Source organism: Camelus dromedarius, chromosome 12, assembly GCF_036321535.1.
Source record: "Camelus dromedarius isolate mCamDro1 chromosome 12, mCamDro1.pat, whole genome shotgun sequence".
Classification (NCBI taxonomy): domain Eukaryota; kingdom Metazoa; phylum Chordata; class Mammalia; order Artiodactyla; family Camelidae; genus Camelus; species Camelus dromedarius.
The window spans coordinates 33,564,848-33,588,934 of NC_087447.1; the positions used below are offsets into that span (position 1 = coordinate 33,564,848).

The following is a 24,087-nucleotide window of genomic DNA, read 5'->3' on the forward strand; positions in this document are numbered from 1 at the left end:
AATTTTGTGTTAAGCTACTAAATTTGTAGTAATCTATCTTAGCAGCAATAGGAAGCTCATAGATTTTGGCACCTGGAATTGGGCTGCTGCGGTAACAAATAACTTAAAATGGGAAAGTGACTTTGGCATTGGGTAATGAGCAAAAGCTGAAAAAATTTTGAGGCTCATGATAGAAAAAGCCTAGACTACCTTGTTACCAGACTGTGAGTAGAAATACAAAGGTAAAGGATTCCACGAGTGAGGACTCAGAATGAAGTAAAAAGATGGTCGAGAAAACCTGCATTGTCTTAGAGAATATTAAAATCACCATGAAAGGACTGTTAGCAGAAATACGGACATGAAAAATACTGCCAGAGAGGGTAAGAAGGAATAAGGAACCTATTATTGGAAACTGGAGGACAGGAGCCCTGTCATATAGTGGCAGAAAGCTTAGCTGAATTGTGCCCTGTAATTATGTGGAAAGTAAAACTTGTAAAAGATGAACTTGGACATTTAGCTGAGAAGATTTACAAGCAAAGTGTTGAAGGTGCAGCCTGGTTTCTCTTTGCTGCTTATAGTGAAAGGTGAGAGGAAAAAGAGGGATGGAGGGAGGAGCTATGAAACAAAAAGGAACCAGGACTGGCTAGATGGAGAATCCCCAGCCTATCCAGACTGCAAAAGACAGTAAGATTAGGAGATTCACTATGAGGAAAGTCTACTTTGGAAGAAATCCAAGGGTGTGGCTAAACCACTCTTTGCTAGTGCCTCTGAAGGATCAAAAATCAGAATAGTCAATCACACAGAGGACTCTTTGAAGAGATCAGAGTTGTAATTGGTGGATCCCCTCAGCCATCCCAGCAGAAGTCAGAAACAGAGATGGGGTTACCTAGGAAAGATCTGTAAAGGAGCCTTTTGTCTAATGGATGGGAGACCCGCCGGGTTCTTGAGAATGTTATACCAGCAGCAACACTGCCAACTTGGACTGAAGGGGACAGAAAGAAGATGAAATGAAAGACGGCTGACTGACTCCCCAAATTCTCAAGGCAAGAAACAGGTTGATAAAATTACACAACTACAAACATATGCTACTTTCCATGAAAAAAGTGATTCAGAAGAACGAGGCAGAGCCAGAGGCCTATCCCCAGGCCTTGAAGCCCAACGGAGTTTGCCCTGCTGGATTTGCAAATTTTCTTGGGACTGGTGACCCCTTTCTTCTATCCACTTCTCCCTTTTGAACAGGACTTGCCATACCTGGCATTTTATGCCTGTCCCACTGTCATATTTCGGAAGTAGATTACTTGTTTCACAGATCCACAGAAAAAGGGTACTTTTGCTCCAAAATGGATAATACTCAGAATCCCACTCACACTTGATTTAGATTATTTAGAGAGTAAGAATTGGAACTTTTCTACTAATGAGATTAGGTAAGCTTTTGGACTTTGAGCTGATGTCATAATGGGTTGAGACCTTTAGAGAAACTGGAATGGGGTGAATGTACTTTGCCTGTGGGGCAGACATGACTCATTGGGGGCCAGAGGGCAGACTTGGTGATGAGCAGAATAATGGCTCCCCAAAACTGTCCACGTCCTAATTGCCCAAACCTATGAAATATGTTACCTTTCATGGCAAAGGGACTTTGCAGATATGATTACATTACAGATCCCAAGATGGAACAATTAATCTGGATTATCTGGGTGAGGTAATCACAAGGTAATCACAATTAAAAGGAAAAGCCCTCCTCAGTCAAACTCCAGTAATAAAGTTACTCTTCCCACCAAAGTTGAAAATCTCTCCCTCTTATTGGAGCCAGGCAGACACCCCAAAGGCAGCTGCTAAAGCAGAGAACACGTCAATCATTGAGAGAGCAGAGTCCAAGCCTAGGAAGCCCACCCCTGTGGAATAAATAAACGAGTGAACAATTAGCACATAAAGCAGGCAACAAGCCTTTCATAGAGCGCACTGGACAGAGGACATTTTAATTCATCTCAGAATGTTTATCCATCACCTACTATGTGCCATGCACAACACCTGGCCCTAGGGATGTAAGGGTGTCTAGAGAGGCAAGCCTTCCACTTGCATGAAGCTTACAGGCGAGCCAGGCTTCCATGGCAACTCTGTTGACAAAGTGTCAGCGGCACTTCTGAAATAGAGAATGAGGTGGCCTCTCAACAGGAGCTGAACAGACCTTGCACAATGCAAAGAAAAAAACGAATCCGGTCTGTATTCTCTTAACCAGGCCTCGTACTTCACCACTCCCTTAATAAGAATAAGTAGAAATTAACATATCTGTAGTCTCGTTATGTATCGTTAGATAGTATCTATAGATTTGCTGTATATCATTGACAAGGCTTAAGTTCTCTGCACAGGAAATACACAAATCTCATCCATAATGTTGGTTCAGTCATTCAAAAATAATCCTGTGTTGTCGTCATAAAAGGCTAAGTTAAAAGAACGCTCTCAGCCATTTTCACAGAGGAATATCCAGGATGCCAGACTACCGTAGCTGACCAGGTCACTGCCCTGCTTCAACCTCATCAAAGGCCCCCACTGCTCCGAGAGTAAAGTACAAAACTAATGTGGCCTATGGGCAGGGGTAATATTTGCAGCAGTTAAGAAGCACATGACCTCCCACCTCTCATAATGGCCACTGGCCATAAATCATCAGCACACTCAAACTCACGGATGTCAGCTCAACATCAGCTCTGCCTACAGACGGAAAAGGCCTCCTCAGTCAAACTCCAATAATAAAGTTACTCTTCCCACCAAAGAAGCTGAAAATCTCTCCCTATGTGACCTACGCCCTGCCAACCTCCCAAGCCACTCACCACCTTCAGCCAATGCTAAATGTCTTTCTGTTCGTTCCTGCCTTAAGTTCTTCATACACACTATTTTCTCTGTCCAGAATTCTCTGAGCCCCTACCCCTTTTATACCAGCCTTTCTATTCATTCAAGTTTCTGCTGACATATCACTTTTTCAGGATAGCCTTTCCCTGACCACAGCCATCTCCACACCTCTGTTAAATCACTTCTCCCTGCATACTCTCATTTGGCAAACTATACACCCCCTTCACGGTAAGTATAGCGATTGTAAGTCAATAATTACTTGTGTTATGACTGTTTCCCTCACTAGATTTATTTACTTTACTAATCTTACTATTAGCATATTGCCTGGTACTGTGTACCAGGCATGCTGGCAGATTGCAGGGTTGAGGTTTGTTTTATCTTTGTTTTATATTTAAAAAAAAAAAAAGATTCTGTTGGAAAATAAAACCAGCCCATGTTCTGAAAAAAAAAAAAAGTTCTGCAATAATAGCTCGCACTTGCTGGGGATTTACTGTGTTATCAGTCATTGCTTGACCCACTTTATGGACTGGCTCCTCTAATCCTTCTAACAGCCCCAAAGGTAGGTACTATTATTTTAGATGAGGACAGGCAGAGTCAGGCTAAGTAATTGCACAAAGTCAGTAAGAGGTAGGGTTGGAATTTGACCCCAGACAGTCCGGCCCCAGAGCCCATGCTCTTAAGAAGCACACCATACTGCCCTTATGAATGCTTGTTGAGTGATTTAATGAATTGTAGTCAAGTTTATAGTGGGCAGAACTATGTAAGCTATACCCCTAAGAAAACGCAGCCATAAAACATCCTCTGTGAGCATGGTCTGCTCATTAAGTGAGAGATGAAGATACCGGAGTAGGTGTGAATATAGGTAAAGGTACAGATAATAGTGTAAAAATAATATGGCTGGCCAATGGCTTCCAAGAACTTTGCAAATTCAGTCCACTTTAGATCCCCACCCAAATCCTCCAGGGAAAATGTGCCACTGCCAAGCCAAATATTTCATCGCCATGCCCTTTACTGCCCCCTCTGACACCCTCCAACACCCCCCCAAGTATCTAAACACCCGCAGTATTTCTGAACATTCTTCATGACAGAAACCCAAGAGAAGTAGAGATGATCCTCTGACAAACACACGCCAGATCAACACTCCCCAGACACCCTCCTCCCAAGTTCCGCCCCCACACAAAGGAGAAAGTGCCTTTACCTTGAAATAAGAATGCTTTGCTGGTGTTGTGCAGTCCGGACACCTGAGTGACTCCAAGGGTGGTGTTCACGAGGTCGAGCTCAGTGATAAGATCCATCTGAAGGTCAGGGTCCAGCCCAAAGCCCGTGACTGAGAAGGAACAAGAGACATCTTGGCTTAAAATGCCAACTCGCTCACAGCAACAGAACAGAAATTACAGAAGCCACTACTGGCAGGGAATACAAGGATGCCAGTGACGAGTGCTTGGAGATGTGCTTTCCCTGGATGGAAAAGGAAAGCAACTCTTTGCTCCATCACCCCACTGATATTGTGGTTTCTTTGTCCCTTCCCCATTCCCACTCCCCATTATTGATAATTCTTTATGCAAAATCCTTGGGGCCAAATATATTTCAGAACTCAGAATGTATCATATGTTGGAAAGCTAATATGGCCTATGTACCACATTTTAGATACACCTGCAGCAAAATCTGCATCCGCATCCCATAATCAAACACAATATTTCTAGAGCAAAAAGTATGATGTTTTCCTCTAATTGGTACAAATAAAGACTATAAATAACTTCACATCCGTTCAAGTCAAGTTTTGCCACCTAAGGAGTTCAGCTCAGGATAGGTTGCGCTGTCAGGTGAGTTATGAACAAAGTCTAGGTTTCTGAGCTGTTTTAGATTTGGGGACTGTGGATACAGGTTTGTGGCCTGAATCTACCTGCTTCAGAGAATGATGAAATGATGAAATCTGACACCACCGTCACCAGGAAAGGAGCACTATTGATCAGGCACAAACACCTATGATAAAGAGGAAGGAAATGAGAAGAATCCTGTCCCTGCTGGATGAGCGTGGCAGAGGGACCGGCCAGGAAAGAGAATCCTCAGAACGATGGCTGTACTTTTCAAGGGGAGTCCTGAAAAGTTAGACACCATGACAACTGTTGTTGGAGAAGCTTAGCGCAGAGAAACATGGCCCTGAGCACCCACTGCCTTGTCTGAAAAAGGCAAACCCTTAAGCCTGTCTCTCAGCTAGGGGGTGTTCTGCAGAATGATTCACTCAAGACTGCAAAGTGGCTTCCAGTGATATATATTAATAAGGCTAGCGATCGCCCTAAAAGACTGCGTTTAAGCCATTCATAAAGGCTGTGCCTATCTACACTCAGCATCTCAATAGTGCAATTCAGATTGCACAGTTGGAAATGTTTTAATCAGCAACAGCTGTCAACTCTGTCTGATGGTAATGCAGTCACGAAGCAAGATTTGGAAAGCTTGCACCGAATTTGTCCCAGACAGACCAAGTGCGTGTTCATCGGGACATCGCGGGCTAGGACAACCTCATCTGTCCTCCCGCCTTCAGCCCTTTCCCCAATGATCTGGAAAAGGAAATCTAGCCTCTCCTCACTCTTTTCCTGTTAGGAAACAGGGACTACTGTAGGGTTCAGTCAACAGAAGGTTGCACTGGGAAGGGTCTTTGGAACTGAAGCCTGTCAGCCCCAAGGTGGACAAAGGGTTAAATTAAAGGCACAGTGCATACAGTGGCCTACCCTGTTTTTATCCGGCTTCCCCTTGTCCTCTGAACTGAAAGTTTAAGTTTTTCCCTTCCAAAGGTAGCCAGTTATGAGACAGGTTAACTAAATGACAACTCATTCATTCATTCATTCATCCATGGGTTCACTCAGTAGTTTTTTAACAGACATTACTGAGGGCTCACTGTGTAACACACCCATTGCATTGCTAGGTACTGGAGATGGTCTCATTGAGCATGCATTCCTAGGGCAGCAGGGGAGGAGAGGACAAAAAAAAAGTAAATTAGATCAATTTGAGATGGAAATAAATGCCATGAAGAAAACAAAACAGAGGGATGAAACAGAAAGCGGGTTGAGCAAGAGCTTTAGAAAGGGAAGTTTCCTCCGAGCAGAAAAGTGAATGACTAGAAGAGGGGGGCGATGGTGGAGTCATTCCAGAAGGGAAGATGTGGGGGGAAAGCTTTCCAGGTTTAGGTTTCGAGAAGAGCCAATGCCAACCAGGAACAAATTCAAGGTGTTCAGGAAACAGAGACAAAGCGAGTATGGCTGGAGCAGAGTGGGTCGGGGGAGAGCAGCAGAGAATGAGGCCCAAGAGTGGGCCCTGCCTTGTGAGCCACAAAAGGAGAGGGACACTATTCTAACTGCAATGAGGCATCATTGGAGGGCGTTAAGGTATGTGTTCCAGGGGAGGAAGAGTGAGGTATGCTCTGGTTTACACCACAATCTCACTGAAGGTTCCATCCTACCTGCCTGATACAGATTCAATTCACAAGGACTGAAGACTAATCAAGTACCTATTTGGGGCCAAGAAGCCCTGAGCTAATGGGCATCCATCAGCCCAAGCCACAGTACCATGGGCCTCTTGTGGAGACTGGCAATGTTTTTCTCCAAGTGAGCTCAGATCCCAGCAGTTCTGTGATCACCTTGAAAAGGCAGGAAAGGAACTAATATTTCAGTTTGATCTACCGTGCTCTCCACCAGTATGGCAGAAATTAAATTAAGAGTGATCTCAGAGGACCTCCACGCTGGTGTCTCTCTGGCCAGGAGTTTGGAAGGTGGTTTAGAGAACGTGCCCTTAGCTGGACGCAAGAGGAAGGAAGCATCCCTGTAGCTCCAGGGCCTTGCCCAGGGCCTAATAAATGTCAGGCCCTGAATTTAGGACCCAATTAATTAACTGATGAGTGGATGCATGATCCCTTCTTTGAGTACAGTGACCTCAGAGCAATATGCATCTCTGGGGGTACCACGAGAGGATTGGATGGCATTAAAGCCAAGGAAACGTTCTAAAAGGGATACAGCTGACTGCATTATTGGCTTCAAACTTTGACCCCTCCCACATCCACACCCTTCCGCTAGAGTGGGAGTAAACCTCCCCATCCCCTGACTTTGAGCCCAGCCATGTAACTTCTCTGGGTCACTGGGATGTTAGCAACGTTATACAGGCAGAGGCCTGGATGTGCCTATGAGGTGGGGCCTGTCCTCTTGTGCCTCTGCATCGCAGTGAAACAAACATGGCCCTGCTAGGGCACTGCCCCAAGGAGACTGAGACACATGGAGCAGACACCCGACCCGAGTCTGGATCCACACCCAGCCAAACCTGGCCCAGGTGAGCCAAGACCAAACCAACCGACAGATGGGTGAAACAAAATAAATGTTATTTTGAGTTTGCGGTGGCTTGTTATGCAATGTTATTGTGGCAGTAACTGCCCAATGCAGGGATTAAAGACCCACTATGATGGTCATCCTTAAGATGCCTGAATCTTCCAAACTTGGGACCCTGCCACTGCACGAGCCTAAAATTCACCCAAGCAGATTCTACAGAACTGGCAGAACACCCCAATGGTGTCCTGGGATCCCCATGTCCATGTGAGAACACAGCACCCACAATCCAGAACGTGTTGCAGAAACAACACTAAACTAAGAGCCAGTGTCAGTCCTGCCTCTTCCCCCTACTTACTCTGCGCCCGTGGAAAAATCACTGTGCTTCTCCAACCCTCATTTCCCTCATCCAGAAAATGGGGATGATAATACCCAACTCCCAGCCTTGTGAGGTTTCAGTGATAACTATATGAAGCTTCCTAGCACAAATTTTGGTGCCCAGCTGGGGTTGTCTTTTGTAAGACGAGCTCTCCAGACCATCCCAGGTCCCTGGTCCTCAACTACACTGGGATCATACAAAATGCACAGGTGGTCCCCATTTTCCCAGCCCCTCCAGATTCCCAGATGACCTAGAAGGGCTGGTCACTCTGGCTGTGCTTTGTGAAATCTACATTAAATCTATATTGACTCCTCCCCCCACCCCTACATCCATGAGTCAAGGGGCTTCTCTGGCTTTAAGATAATTGCATTGTTCTTGTGATGAGAATATCCCATAAAAACAACAAGAGCAATCAATTAGGCTTCCAGATACAGTATTCTTTTCTCTAAGTGGTCCCCTTCAAGATGAAAATGCCTCGTGCCAATAGCAGGATATATAAAAGATAGCACTTTGCCCACTGCCTAAGGAATCAGAAAATCTGTTACTAAGGCAGCATTTACATGGCTTTGCCTGAAACTTATGTAGTAAGAGAGTGTTTGTTCCATAAAAATAATTTCTTTTATTTTAATGTTTCTGCTTCTTATCCAAGCATGGAGCTCCTGCCCTTTTCAAGGAAACTGTATTAAAGATTTCTACTTTGGCCATAACCGCTCTACAAATGACTGGAGCTGGGTATTGGAATTAAGCAGGATAAGCTTCTGGGGAGGAAATATTTTTTTAAAACCTGGAAGGCAGTGTGTCAATGTCACAGAGGCACTTGAGGCCTGGCTCTGAGATTCAGAATCTCCGTCCTAATCTCCCAGGACACCTGCTGCTGCTCCTGCTACTGGCTACTCCTCAGCCCAGCCCAGGGAATGCTTGGGTCCAAAGCCCACTCAATCCACCTGCAGGGTCCCCGGCTTAAACTCCCAAGCAAATCCTCCTGGATCTGACTCACTTCAAATCTAATCCAGCTCAATGTCCATGAGAGCAGCTGTTTTCCCCTGGTCCATGCAGGGGAAGAGGACACTGGAGAGATGTCCCAAGACCTCATTCACCAGCAGGATTTCACAACCATCTGACCGGATTTGGGTCTCTAGACTTCTACAAAGGTTCTTAATACCCCAAAAGCAGTATCCTTGAAGAATATGCTCTATGACTATTCCGTCAGCCAATATTTCACCCGATCACTGGAGGCCGGGGGCTCTGTTCGCGGCTCTATTATTCAATTCATAGTTAATGAACAAGCCTGGGAGGTGCTTCAAAAAGAAAATCTCTCCTGTCCAGTAGGTGGCAGCAAAGGGCACTCACTTGGCCCCAGGGGCTCCCTCCACCCCCTGCCCTGGTGACCAAAACAAACTGGAAAGCCAGGGGGAAGGAGTCACTGAGTTTTATATAATTCACACTTCCAAGCCACTGGAGAAAACTCATGGACATAATGCGTTATTACTGCTATTATTGCTGCCTTCTAAATATTCATTATTCGTGATGTGCCTGGAAATCTCAGAATTATTTTTTGCCCAGAAATAACGACTGGAGAAGAGCGCCTCCTGTCTTGACTCCACTTTATTCTTTAAAACAAGTTCTCTGAACAATGAGTAATTTAAGCAGCTTCCTGTGACACCTATCATTAGATCTTTTCATATGTAACTGCTACTGCACTGCAGCGCTGCTTTCATTAAAATGTGCCTGATACCATCTATTCATTTCCATTAAACGGCAGTGATATCTGAGCAGCTCACTCAGTGGACCACATGTTTATTTCATCTTGGACTGTTAACAGCCCAGACAACAACTGTCCCACTTGACAAATAAACTTTCTGAGCGGCTGTTTGGATCCTGATAAACTAATCAAGAGCCTGCCTTAGCAACCTAAGAGGATGGATGTGTGATGTGGGGATGATGGTTTCTGGGCAAAAACTAAAGAGAAAATTGCTGATCAGAACCTCCAGCTGTAAGAAATTATAAGTGAAAGAATTGAGATATAATTCCCGCCTGTCTCTCTGATGCTTCTGATTTTTGTAGCCTCTGGTTGTTCAAGGAGTGCCAAGTGGCACAGAAAACCCAAACTCCCTAAGCAACTGCCACAGCCAATGGGCAAATCCTTCTATGGTTCCCTGCCCTTGGACAAGCCATGCCCTGCACCTGGAATGCTTTCCCCACTCCGTCCACCTGGAAAACACCTGCAAAGCCTTCAAGACACCACTTTCAACTGTCACCTCCTGATTAAAGCCTTCCCCGACCACCGACCACCCCTCCCCAGAATTCATTCCTACTATTCCTCCTCTATGTTTCCTTAATACAAACTCCTATACTCCCACCTCTCCTCCCCCCAACCCCATCGAGCTGTACAATAAAAATGCTTTTCAGTTTCTGTCCAGATTCTCAGCTAAGCTGTGAGTTCCCAGAAGTCAAGGACCAAGTCCATTCCTCTGCATAAGCAATCCTGGCACCCAGCAAGACACTCAACTGTTCATTGAATGAATGAATGAATGAATACATGAGTGAATCTTCCCCATAACAGAATTTTTACAAGATTTAAAGGCATCCGATGTGGGTAAGGGGCAAAGACCATGTTCTTAAAGATCTTCGCAAGCAACACACCCTGGAGACACAGTCCACCTCCGGATGTAGGCACTTTTTGCCGCCTCTTCAAAGGAGTAATGAGAACAAAGGATGTAGGTGTGTTTGGTAGTGATGTGCGTTTGAGGATGTGAAATGCCCCATGGGCTGCCCCTCCCCCACCTAGTTTTTCTCTCTAAGGTTCCTCTGTAAGACTCTCACCAACACCAGGTTCTTGGAGCAGAGCTGGTAGCCCATGCTCTGCACTAGCCTCACCTGTCCTGATATTCCGAGGGGCGCGTTTCTTCTACTGTGCTCTTGGTTTTAAAAGACTAACCCACCACGATGGGTCTAAACTCAGGAAGCATCTATTCTAGGCTAGGCTGAGTCTTGGTAGCCTGGAGGTCTCGGATGGAGATAAGAAGGGGATGGGGATTCCTTTTGTCCCTGAAGAAATCCACACCCGAGGTTCTTTCATTAAGCAAAGGGAAAGCTGCTGCCTGCTTAGTCCTGGGGAAAATGGAAAGGGCCAGCAGGAAGCTCCTAGACGTCCAACTCTTGTGTTCTCAGCCGGGCTAACTACCGAAGAGTGGCGCCTAGGGCGCAAACGGAGGGAACTTTTGAGCCAACCAAAGCCGGGCACCCCTCCCCAGCCCTCTACGGATAAACCTGCTGCCTAGCATGGGAAGGAGGTTATGCCTCTAGAGAAGGGAAATGAGAGTGGTAAAAGAGAAAACGATAAAAAGCAGAGGGAATGACTATACACCGATTCTAGGGTGCCAAGTCGGCCGCGCGTACCGACGACCGCTATCTTAGGAATAAAAACTCGCGACCCCTACCCTCCACCCCCGCACCGGAGAGTCCTGTTTTTGTCAATTTCCTACTCCACCCCACCCCACCCACACCTTCCAAATCTACTTCTAGCCCCCAGGAGAAAGCGGCTGAGAACGGGTCTCCAAGCCCCGGGTGAAAAGGGGTCTGGGGGCGAGTAGAAGCTGAAAGAAGTGCGCTTAGAGTCCTCACAACTGCGTCTCTGGAGGCAGGACGAAGCGGGGACTTCAGAATATTACGCCAATTATCCTTGCCTCCCCTCCACAACCCAACATGCAATTATAGCGAGAGAAAACTGGTTTGGAGCTTGAGAACATCTCCCCGGGATTGCCCCCACACTTCCAATTGCCTCTAATAATTGTTTGTCCTGCCCTGGGGGTGGGGGGTGGAGGGCCAAGAAAGAATACTCCTGGAGTTCCCCTGAGGAGAGTCAAGGGGGGACAAGAAGAGATCGCGAAATCCCAGGTTGGTCCGCAGCACCTCACCCCGCGCCGCGCCCTCTCCGGCCCGGGCATCTCCCGCCGGCCGGAATCGCTCTCTCTGCGGATGCGACTCCTGCCGCTGCCCCTTCCCCGCCCGGCCGGCCGTAGGGAAAGCGGTTTCCACGGCACCTGTCAAGTTCGCGGGTGTGGGGCTCGCGGGCCCGCCTTGCTGTGGGTTTCGACCCGGAAGCCGGTTGCTAGCAGAAGGAGGGTGCGCCGGACCGGCCGCGCCCCTCACTCCCGCGTCCGCCAGGCCGTGTCCTCTGGGAAGGGGACACTCCTTGGGGGCCTCCCCCAGCCTGAGTCTCACTTTTCACCCTTTCACCTGGAGTAGGGCAAAGAGGTCCAAGAGACCCATCCACGCCCTTCCGCGGACCAGCACGGAGCTCGGCTCCACGTCTTCCCATGCCTAGGTGGGCGCTGGGCACAGCGGCGGGTCTCCAACCCTCCTTCCCCGGATCCCTCCGACAGCCCCAGCCGTACTTACCTGTCCTGGCGGTGCACACGCAGAACCACACAACAAAAATCACATCCCTCAGCATCGCTCCCGAGGGTCCCCGCCAAGGCGGGCGCGCGGAAGCCAGGAGGAAACAAATGCGCCTCGATTCCGAGGCGCGCCGGGCTCGGAGCCGCCAAACTTGCTAGCGGGCGGCGGGGGAGGTGGCTCGGCAACGCCGGGTGCTGCGCTCGGGGATCGCACCGGGAAGGCGGCCCCGGCCGCCCCGCCCCCAGCCCGCCCCCCAACGCAGGCGGTGGCGCCCGACTCGGACCCCGGCGCCCGCTGCGGCTGCGCTCGCCTCGGAGCTGGGGCGGGAACGCAGGGCTCCGCCACTCCGGCACGTTTCGCTCCGCGCCGGGGTCGGCTTCTCCTCCGCCCACGGAGACGCTAGGACCCGGGCGGCAGGCTCGGCAGCTGCTACCACCGGGAGCCCCGGAGCTGGAGTCCCGGGACCCGCTGCCAAAAGGGAGGAGCTGGAGGTGCAAGGCACCCCTTCGGCTTCACGCGCTCCAGCCCAGGCGAACCGACCTCGCCACTGCCGCCGTCTCTGCCTCGGGGCCGCGGTGGGGGCTGCCGAAGTTGCCACACTTCATCTTGGTTGAGACCAAGAACCGCGGAGCCCTCGCGGGGGGATCTTTTTCCCGGGGAAACCCTGACCCAGGCGGCGCCACCGAGCGCGCCCAGCGCCTCCTCGTAAAACAATTACTCGGGATTTGCTCGGGCAACTGGGTGGGGAGGGGCGAGCAAGGACCTGAGGGGGATAATGGCTGAGTCCCGGCTCACCACCTGTACTTGTCTCGTCTCTCCGGGGGGGGTCCCTCTTAATTGGGTACACGCATTGGGGGTTCAGGGAGAGGGCACTGAGGCGCGGGGTGTCCAGAAAAAAGATCCCCGAGCCTGAGTGAGCCACGGTGGGGGACTGGGGAGTCTATTTGCAGACCTTCCGATTCTGCAGGGCAAATGCTGCCACTTAGGGGAAATTCCTAAACCTTTTTTTTTTTTCTTGAGTGACTTTCTGGTTTTTTTTCCCAAAAGCCCTTTTCTCCTTTCATAGTCACGCTTTGGCCTCTCCCGCAGTTCCTCTGGGTCCCTCCCCAACACCATTCCCGGGAAAGAAAAATCTGGGCTTTGTTTTATAAGTGTGGGCACGAAGACGAGTCCTCCTTCTGGTATGTGACCCCCTTCTGGAACCGAGCCTTCCCTAGAAACATCTCCCAGGTTTGTCGCATTTCCCATCCAGGAATATTATTTATAACTAGCATGCAGAGTCGTGAAAACAGAAGTGACAGACCCTCTGATTTATACTGAGTGAGCCCCACATGATTTAAGGCTTCCCAGGTTGCTCACTCTGGTCCCCTCTGAGTCCACCCCACCCTTCTGATACTGGCAATGGCGAACCCAGAGAAGGGAAAGGAAACTTCTCTGCACACAGCCCTTCCTCATTTCCCAGGAAATAATACCAAAATTCCAGAATCCTCTTCACTAATACGGATCTGCCTTTCTCACCCTTGTATCCCCTCACTTCACATATTCCTAACCCCTGCATAAGTATGACCCCAGGAGATCCCACTGAAGGTCGCCCAACCAGCAGCATAATTTATTAAGAGAGGAGCTTTTATCTCCATGTTCTTCAGATCCGTGCCCTATTTTCTGGATATTTCTGTATGCAAGCCACTGTCCCACTTGGCCCTTTATATTGTGGTCCCTTAGCAGGTGAAAAAGAAAGTGAACAAGCAGATAAATTCCAACTCCTAACAGCTGAGGTAGATGACGGGAGGCCAACAAAGAAATCTATTGTCACTCCAGAAGCTGAGCTGAAAGATTAAGAGAAAAACTGATGTCTAAGGCTGAACTGATTCTCCATCCCTTCTGGGATTCAACTGGAGCCCAGAGGGGATCTGCCTGCCTTGACTCTGGGTTTTCATTACAGAGGCAGGACTTTTTGCTTCCACCTGGAGCATGTTACATTTAAAACTAACATTAAAATCCCACTTCTTGTGGAAAATAAGGATTCCCCAAGTTTAGCTGAGCCTTGTGAATGAGGACTCCCCAACATCATGTTCTGTTGTGACAGCCACGCCCCGTCTCTCCTCTGCAGATTCTCAATACACCGCAGCAGGATCAGCCCTTGGTAACCTGAACTGTTGTTTCAAAAGCCCTTTTATTGATCTCAGAAATGCTAGAAGTCACGGTGACCCCAACAAAGGGAAAAGGTGGTCTGAGTTAGACCTTTAGAACTCTCTCTCTTAAAGCCTCTGTGTAATTAGTTGGTCCTGTGGGGTAGAGCTTTTAACGCGTTCCATTAAAAAATAAAGCAAGGCATCTGTTCTGTCAAAGCTTTGCAGCATCACGTCCATTAGCAGTAACAAGTGTTAATCTCAACAAGATCATAAATCTTCCTAGATAACTGTGGATTTCAATCTTCTGTAAGTGCATTTCTTGAGCGGGAGTTTGGAGTATAGACCTGTTAGGCTAAGGGAACCTTTAGAGAATAGGTCTGGCAAATTTCTATAATGGCAATGATGGGACCACGTGGCTGTGATGTTGAGATACTACAGTAGGACCTGTGTTCAGTGAAAGCAGTGATGAGACTTGGTTTACCCAATACCATATCCCATGTCCACTCTGCCCTTCTGCATGGCCTCCCTCCATGGTCTCTCCACGAACCAGGAGCTTCCTTTGATCATCCCTCTGCCTCTTCTTCCTGACCCCTGACTATTGGAGAGCCTCAGGGCTCAGTCCCTAGCCTCTTTTCTTTCAGCCACACTTACTCCTATGTGTTCTCATCCAGCCTCAGGGTTTTAACTACTATCTATACATGAATGATTCTCAAATGTGTATCTCCAGTCCCTCCTGTCTTTCCTTTGAACCCCAGGCTTACAGACCCAACTACCTATTAGGTGTCTTAAATGTAATATGGCCACGTCATCAAAATTAAAAACATTAGTGCCTCAAAGGCCATCATGGGAAATGAATAGACAACCCACAGAACAGGAAACAAATTTGCAAGTCATATAAGTGATTGAAATTTGTATTCATTATATTATTAAATTATTACAACTCAGTAGTAAAAGACAAACAACCCGATTTTAAAATGGGCAAAGGATCTGAATAGACATTTCTCCAAAGAAGATATTCAAGCAGCCAATAAATACATGAAAAGATGCTCAGCACCATTAGCCATCTGGGAAACACAGATCAAAACCACAATGAAATATCACATCACAGCCACTGGGATGGCGAAAATCAAAAAGACAGATAATAAATGTTGACAAGGAAGTGGAGGAGTTAGAACTTTCATATACTGCTGGTGGGAATGTAAAATGGTTCTTCAAACAGTTAAACATAAAGTTACCATACAACTCAGCAATTCTCCTCCTAGGTACTGACATGAGAACTGAAAACATATGTCTACACGCTAAGTTGTACACAGATGTTCATAGCAGCATTATTCATAATAGCCCCAAAATAGAAACAGCCCAGATGCCCATCAGCTGATGAATGGATAAGTCGAATGTGGTATATTTCTATAATGGAATATTATTCAGCAATAAAGAGACCTGAAGGACTGATACAGGCTACAACATGGATGAACCTTGAAAACGTTATGCTAAGTGAGAGAAATCAGACACAAAGAACCGCATGTCATATGATTCCATTTATATGAAATTCCAGAATAGGCAAATCTATAGAGACAGAAAGTAGATCAGTGGTTGCCTAAGGCTGGGGGAAGGGGAAGAAAGGATTAGCAGTGTTTCTTTGGGATTAATGGAAATGTCCTAAAATTGATTGTAGTGACAGATGCAAAATCTCACAGATATTCACAAGAGACTAAAAGCCATTGAATTGTACACTTTAAATTGGTGAATTGTATTATGTGTGAATTACATCTCAATAAAACTGTTTTTTTAAAAGCCTCTTTAATGCTCATTTTAAAAATCTGCTGCCTTTTAAAGGGGTAGCACCAGCCTTCATCAGGTGTTCCAACCAAGTAGCCCGGGGTCATCCATGACTTGCTTTATCCAGGCCCCCACGTCCAAGCCATCAAGCCCTCTCGGTAGACCTTAAAGAAAAAATCTCAAATCAACCATTTCTCACTACCCTTCACTACTCCCACCTTCCTCCAATCCCTCATTGTTCCTGCCTCAGGCTACTGCCCTAGATTCCCAATTGTTCCCTCTGCCTCCACTCTTGCCCCTTACAATTCAGTCATCCCCCAGCAGGTGTAATCTGCTTTTTAAAACGTATCAGATCACATTCCCTTGCTCAAAACACACCCCCCTGCACTTTTCTATCGTATTTTGAAGAAATCCAGACATCTTACAAGGCCTCTGCCCACCTTCCCAGCTCTGCCCCTCAGACTCACTCCAGACTCTTGCTATTCCTCAAACATTCCAAGTTCACACTCTCCTCATGGTCTTTGCACTGGGTCCTCCCTCTGCCTGGAACAGTCTTCCCCTAAATCTTTCTGTGGTTCATGACTTACATTGCTGCTCAAGTGTCAGCTCCTCGGGGAGACCTAGCCTAAAGAAGCTTCTCACTTCACCCCCATCACTGTCTCCTAACCCTGCTTGATTTTATTATAGGGCTTATTACTGTCTGAAATATTGATTTACGTGTTGACATTTATTCTCTTCCCCCCCATAGAATGCAAACACCACAAGAGTAGAATTTTTGTCTTTCTTCTTCACTACTGTCTCTCTCCACCTAGAACAGTGCCTGGCACATTTTAGGAGCTCAATATATGTTTGTTGAATGAATCAATGAGTGTTCTCCCAGGAAGCAGCATGGAAAATGGACACTTCTCATTGACCATCACCAAGGCAACAGTCAGAATGCCTCGTCCCACCAGCCCCCAGAGCTGCCCCACTGCTGACTCTCTGGAGGGCACTGGACCCCAGCGAGGAAGGTCGAGGAGGACTTCTTTTTAGTATCCAAGGCTGAGAAACTCTCCATCTCATTTACTGCCCTCCAGCCCTCCTCCCTAAATCACTCTCCTTTGTCCAAACAGCCTTCCAACTGCCTTCATATTTATGGATTCACAACACGTTTCCTTGTAAAACTGAACAATATAGAGGGTAAAGCTGTTATGGATTGGATTGTGTTCCCCTAAAAAGACATATTGAAGTCCTTACTCCCAGTATCTATGAATGTGACTTCATTTGGAAACTGAGTTTTTGCAGATGTAATCAAGTTAAGATGAGGTCATTAGTGGACCCGAATTCAACGTGACTGGTGTCCCTATAAGAAGGGGAAAACACCGTGTGAAGACAGAGACATAACGGATGTAAGTGTGTGACAAGAAAGGCAGACACTAAAGAGCTGTAGCTGCAAGCCAGGGGATGCCTGGGGTCACCAGAAGCTGGAAGAGGCAGGGAAGGATCCTCCCAGAGGCTTTGGCGAGAGTATGGCCCTGCCAAGACCTTGATTTCAGACTCCTAATGTCCAGAGCTGTGAGAGACTAAATGTCTCTTGTTTCAAGCCTTCTGGTTTACAGTGCTTTGCTAGCTGTCCTAGGAAACTAGCACAAGTGCCAACTGGCTGGCAGAGCCCAGGAAAGTGTAAAAACTCCCAAGTTGCCTTCACAAACCCATCAACCCCCATACTTTCTGGAACCATGCAACCCTGGACCTGGGTGGGCATTTTCATTTCCTGAAATGCACGTGCAATCATAAAGAGGGGATGAAGGCATACATTCATGCACATGCCTCTGTATTTATCTGAATATAAGAATTCTTTATGAAAAATGTATTCTCTACTCCAATTACTACAATCAATTTCAATGATATCCAGATTAGAGGGGCCCATATTTTGCTCCGTTAACTATCGTCCTTCTGACTTGTAACTTCAAGTGCTTTTTAGAACAAAGCTACATGTAAATCTGTAGGAAGACAGCTAGAAAAACCTATATATAGACATATAGATAAAGGCATCTCATAATTCTTAGGATGAAACCCTCCTAATCCATAAGATCAATAATCTTGGATGAGTTTTGTGTTTCTGATAATAAGAATCAAGGTGTGCACGCATCCAGGTTTTGTTAAGTGTGAGGTAGGCACACGTTGTCCATTCTTATAGACCAGGGGGAAGCAGAGACCCTATCCTCCAACAGGCTGTAGAAGCCAGCCTTGCCCAGCCCCAACCAGGACGATCACGGCTCCACTTAGTAAGCGTAACTAGGTGTGGTTATTGTGCTAAGTGCTTTCCACGAATTTATTCCTCAAAGCAACTCATTTAGGCAGGTGGGGTTATTATACCTATTTTACAGATATGAAAACTGAGCCATTTGCCAAACGAGTGCCTGAGCCAAGCTTCAAACCCAGGCAGCAGGACTGCAGAATCTGTGCACGTAACTGTTGAGCTATACCGCTTTTCCTGCGAGACAGCCTATGGGTTCCGTCTCCTTGCTGAGGTCTTATGGGAGACCAACACATAGCAACCCTATTTCCTGCATGACTTCTGACCAACTGAGAAATAAAAGAATTAGCAGGAGGCCAAACCTCACCTTTATGAATACAGAGACAGTGTTGGGAGCTCCCAGCCTAATATGAAAGCCAAAATGGATTGGCCATCTACCCTCCCTCCAGGCTGGACCTCGGCACAGCCATCTGCTCCCACTCACGCTGGGTGAAGAGAGAGAGTGAAAGAGAACTCACTGAGAAACGAGGACCGATGGCAGTCTGCGTCCTCTATAAAACCAGAGAGAGTAGAGTGCAGGAGAGGGCCAGGAGTGCTTAAGGAATATCCCTTACCATGGAAACGAAAATGTAGGGAAGAGATGAACCCCTTGATCACCTCTCAGACTTTCCTCCATAAAGGCTCTTTCTGTTGTCCAGTGGCCCTGGGCTGCCCACAAAGTACTCATCCAGCCTTCTTTTCCAGGCCTGAAAATGATCCTTTATCCCTAGTAGAAGTCCCATGAGCGCAACACTGTCACCATCACAATGCAGGAAAGCAAGGAGGAAGGTATCTTTTATGCTCACACTGACTCAGGGAACATGGAGCACCCCTCACTGATGTGCAGCATCCATGAGCAGCCTGTGGGCCCAAAGCAATGAGTATCTGCTGGAGGAATCTCAGGCCGCGGGATGGCATAGTGGGAGAGGTATTTTTGAACAGGGCTAGCCTACTCTAGTTACTTTAGGCAACAACCTGTCACATCAGTTCATGAGACTGGCTCTGCCCATCTACATAAAGCAGAAACAGTCATTTCAAATGCTTTTAGACTACTTTCCAGAGTCACAGGCCGCAAAAATTCTCCTTGCTCACAAAGTAACACTGAAGCCTCCCACATCTCCCAGTGGTCCCCTGGGTCTCCTTCTAGTCATCCCAGTTCATTTTATTACCTGTGTTGGTAAGGATTCTATCTGGCTTCATATAACAGGAAAACTCCCAAATAATAACTTACATAAGAGATGCTTAATCCTCGCTCGGGTGAAAAAAAAAAGTCTTCAGTTGAATGGGCCAGATTTAATTTAGTGATACTACAAAGTCCACAGGAAGCCTGGCTTTTTCCAGATCTCTACTCCATCATCCCTAGAATACAGTTCTTGTCCTCATGGGTTCAATATGGCTACTTGTACTCCAGCCATTATATCCACATTCCAGACAGCAAACATGGAACAGAATGAAGAAAATGAGAAGGGCATGCCATGTGCCACTTCCACTTAAACTTGGGCAGAACCTAGTCACATAGTCACCCCTTATGTATCTGTTAGCTATTGCTGCATGACAAACAACCACAAAATTTCAGTGGTATGCAACGCTAAGCACCTATTATCACATATCTGCAGGTGGGCTAGGATTCAGCTCATCCAGCCTCATCCAGGCAATTCTGCTTCAGGCTACAGTGGCTGGGCTGATTTCACTTCTCACAGCAGGTCTGTGTGTCAGTTGAATGACCTTGTCCCACGTGTCTTTCATCTTCCTTACACCATTGGGCTAGCGAGGACATGTTCTTCTCATGACACAAAGAGGCACAAATGAGGACATGGAAACAGGCCAGGTCTCCTAAGGTCTAGACTTAAAGCTGAAGCACTGTCACTTCTGCTTACATGCTATTATAGTCAAGGGACAAGTAAATCTGCCTACAATAAGGAGAGAGTCTGGATGTGATTAGGGCTGGGGTGAAAAAGTGGAGCCAGTAGTCAGCTCACCATACCTGGCTGCAAGGAAACTGGGGGATACCATGCTTTGGCTGGGTGACAACAAACCTAGCTAAAGTCAGAAGTGTTACTGAAGGAGGCAAGAACAGCAGTTTGGAGAATTTCAGCCTCTACCACACTCCCTTAATTTGTACCAACTGCGCAAAATGCCAACCATGGTCTAGTGCAAGTTCAACACAATTCTTCCCCTCACCCCAAGACACAGCGTGTATAGAAGCACTCACAAGAAGGCAAGAAAAGAGACTGCACACCAAGACTGTCACAGGCCTATGCTTAGCAGTCCTCTCCACGTAGGAGCTGGTGGGGTAGAGGGAGTTTTTAAAGTATGGTCTTTCTCAAAGCCGTCAGCCAAGAAAGATTAAATTCATTAGAAGGCAACCTTAGAAGGTAGGGCCCAAAGCTCTCTCTGTACACCTCTCCGCAACGCCAGCATGGGATGGAGAAGGTATAAGGTCTGGAGGTGAAGGGTACAAATGAGTATCCCTCATTATAACCACCGAGCCCCTCAGCCTCCACCTCCTAAGGGAGAGAAGGCAGGAGGGAACAAGAAATGTGACAGAAATATGCAGGCTATCCTGAGACCCTCTGAGTCCTACCTCAAGGCCCCACCTGTCCCAGCACCTCCCCTGGACTCTGGGACTTCGCCGAAGTCCAGAAACTAACATGGCAGCACCTGGCAGGACAAGCGTCTCCAGGACCATGCTCCAGCCTCACTGCCGTGTCTGCCGCGATTGGCTGAGGTCATCTCCTGGCTGATTTCTCAAATTCTTAAATATACTGTGCTGGCCCCAGTCACATGAGTCAGAAAAGAATTGATCTGCTAAAGGACCCCTCTATTACTAGACTTGTGACTTGGTGTCTGGGTGTTCACGTCTCACATTTTGAAGAGGCTGGTTTCTCGCACAATCAAACCAAAATTCTTGCCTCACCTCTCTCCCCACTTCGACCCATCCTTGACACTGCAACCAGGTCAATATTCTGAACGCGCAGATCTGGTTCTAACAGTACATATCCAGCCCTTATCTGGGTTGGTAAATTTTCACATACAAATTTTCATTTAACTCTCACAGCAACAGTGCATAATGGGTATAACTGTTTCAATTGTACAAACGAAGGAACTGAGGCTGCGCTGGTAAAACAAAGAGCTGGTGCTCGAACCCAGGACAGTGCTTTGCCTCTGGCATCAGAGCTGCCTCCTCTTGGAAGTCCTCTCCACTATTCAGTTACCTCCCACGGTGCCCTGCGGCCAGTCAGAGAGCCTCTGAACGCTTCATGTTGGCACTGAAGGCAATGACTGTCAAGTCCTAAACTACACTTTCAGCCGTAGTTCTCACTTCCCACAAGCATGGACGATCCTTTCCAATTTCACTTACCACTCTTTCTTGAGAGGGTCTGTCTGTCCTGCTCCTACACCATCACTTGCTTGCTCTCATCCATCTGGGAAGCTCACCTTAATACCTTCCTCATGGTCAAAATCCTCCCCAAGTCCCTGTCTCAGGAAGTCCTGCCTAATCCTTTCAGCCAGAAGGAATGTCTTCCTGTGCATCCCCACAGTGGTTTCTTGTCCTAAATCCTGTGGTGTCACGTGGTACTTTCCATTGTGTATTACAGCAACATGTGTACCTGTCTGAAAGCCCCCCTCACTCTGAGTAACCTGAAGGGAGAGACCAAGTCTTACTCAGGTTTTTCCTGCATGTTGTAACACAGAGCTCTGTTCCTTGTACAGAGCCAATACTCAGTATTTGCTCATTCGATTAAAAAATGCATTTACTGAGTATCTGCTATATGTCACAAACTGTTAGGTACTGGAAATATATTGATGTCTTAACATAATTAAGACATTGAGTAGAGTTTGAAAATAAATACGAGTGACTGGATCAGTAAATGATGAAAATGTGATTCTGTTTCAATGTGAATCCACACAGTACTCCAGGCATTCATTTCTCCTCCTCCTACAGGTGTCTGGAGAAGTTTCCTGAAAAGGAGGATGGGGCTGGGTTAAATGACTTACAGTATTAAAATCGGCATAAAATTCAGATTACACTAAATGAGATGAAAGCAGTGGCCCCAACCACACACTGTCTGTTTTATGAGTCGAATGTGTAAGTCAGAGAAATAAATCCAGTTTTTATAAAGTTGAGCTATTTTAAAGGCACTGGAGGAGTTTTCTATTGCCAAAGGCCCCTACAGTGAATCTTCAGACAGTGACTACGCAACACACTTGCATCTCTTTGTAAATCTAGTCCCTACAAAACAGACTGTCGTGGAGGAACCTGTGTATCAGAGATGCTGGAAGCAATGACCTTGGACTTCTGTGCAACCGTGAGATTCTGAATCTCTGGTTCCAGGAGAGGTGTCTGGGGAGATGGAGGAAGGAAATATGAACAAAAGCAGAAAATAATCAAAAGCAGCAAGAGTGAGCTCAGTAGGGTAGGAAAACAGCCACAAAGTCCAGGGGAGGGATGGTTGCCAAACAACTGAAAACAGGATGGAAGACTGGACTCCGGAAGCCAAGGGAGGCGTAAGAGCAAACACCGTTACCTCCTTCGGGACGGACGGTTGTAGTCCCCTTCAACAGCCAGAGTAGACTGGTCCCGCCACGCATGTGTGAGCCCTAAGCTTCCCACAATTCATCCTCCACCCCACTTAGGAAAAGACTATTTAAAGGAGTGTAAAAACACAGTGGACCATTTCCAAGTGAAATCCCACATCTACTTTGAAAGACTCCAAAGAAACAAAGTTTCAGTTCAGAGTTGGGAGAGGGATACATGAAATAAACAGGGACACCAGTTAATAACTGTTGATAACAGTTGATAATTGTTGAAACTGAGTGATGTGGGCATGGGAGTTCATTATTCCCTCCTTTCCGCTTTTAGGTGTGCTTGAGAATTTTCCAAAAAAATAGTTGGAACACGACTGAGCAAAGGGATCTCAGAAACGAAATTAAAGATAAGGAGCCAGCACCAAATTCTGATCCCACGGAACGTACTTCTTCCAAGATGCAGCCTCACACTGAGTTTGGTATTTGCAGCTTGGCCCGCTGGCTGAACTGCCGTGTTGTGGACAAGCCCGAGTGAGTGTGTAGTAGTCTCATTACCGCAGGACAGACACCTGTGCTCTTGGCCTGTGGTTTCAGCATCCTCTTGTGAGGTCATTTCTTTTCCCACTAAGGGTGGTCCAGCTGGTCCCTGTAGCCTGCCCACATGGCAGCTGAAGTTGGAGGTGGCACATGAGCATTTGTGTCCCTTGGAGGAGGACAGAGTCAAGCTTCTGGGTTAACGTGATCAGACAGGACTGCCCAGCTGCCAGGCTGTACACATGACACCAGTGCTCTGGGCCCATCTCTGAGCAGGGAACAGGGGGGCTCCATGCACTTCAAAGGAGAAGAATGATATTTATTGATTTGCTGGGGTGCTGGCTGAATACGGGTAGTCTTTCCGCTAAGCTCCAAGGTCCGTGAGCTCTGGGACTGTTTTATTTTTTATTCAGTGCTCCCTGGGGTCTAACTCAATGGATGAGCGACGTAAATGTTTGCAGAATTGAAATAAAGTGGAACTGAAGGCTGACAAAATGGTCATTAAAACACACCCAAGGATTTGACTTGCCCAGTCCCTCTGTTCAGATTCACTCAGATTCTTTCCCTCCCTCTCTCTCCTTCCCCAGGAGGGGTGATTAATAATTCAGCAAACAATAGTGTATTCTGATGGCTAAGAATATAACAATTTAATTGATATTTGTTTCTGCAGCAGCGCAATATCTCACGCTCCCAGGAGGGCAGTTCTGTTTCTGTTACAGGTTTCTCCCAACAAAACAGATCAATCCTGGGGGTACCTAAAGGCCATTTGTTAATAAAGGATGTGGGTAATGGGTTTGTTAATAGACACAATTCTGTAGTCATCATGTTTTAAACATTGACATTTATTTAGGGTTCTGTGAACTCATACATCATTAGGATAAATTCTAATTTATGTCAGTATATAATAGGCAAATATATAAT

The 24,087-nt window shown here is 46.9% G+C and overlaps 1 protein-coding gene across 2 annotated transcripts in view; it reads right to left on the reverse strand.

Annotated features, from left to right (window-relative positions):
* NELL1 (neural EGFL like 1) overlaps positions 1-12,109 on the reverse strand; it is a 746,857-nt gene extending 734,748 nt beyond the window's left edge. The window contains exons 1-2 of one of the 2 annotated variants that reach the window (XM_031459872.2): positions 11,914-12,109; positions 4,022-4,150 (exon numbers count right to left, since the gene is read on the reverse strand). In XM_031459872.2, the coding sequence (XP_031315732.2) occupies positions 4,022-4,150; positions 11,914-11,968 (184 nt within the window). In that variant the 5' untranslated portion in view covers positions 11,969-12,109. The remainder of the gene's footprint in view (positions 1-4,021; positions 4,151-11,913) is intronic. The other variant, XM_031459873.2, reaches the window with a different exon arrangement.
* Between the last annotated feature and the right edge of the window lie 11,978 nt (positions 12,110-24,087).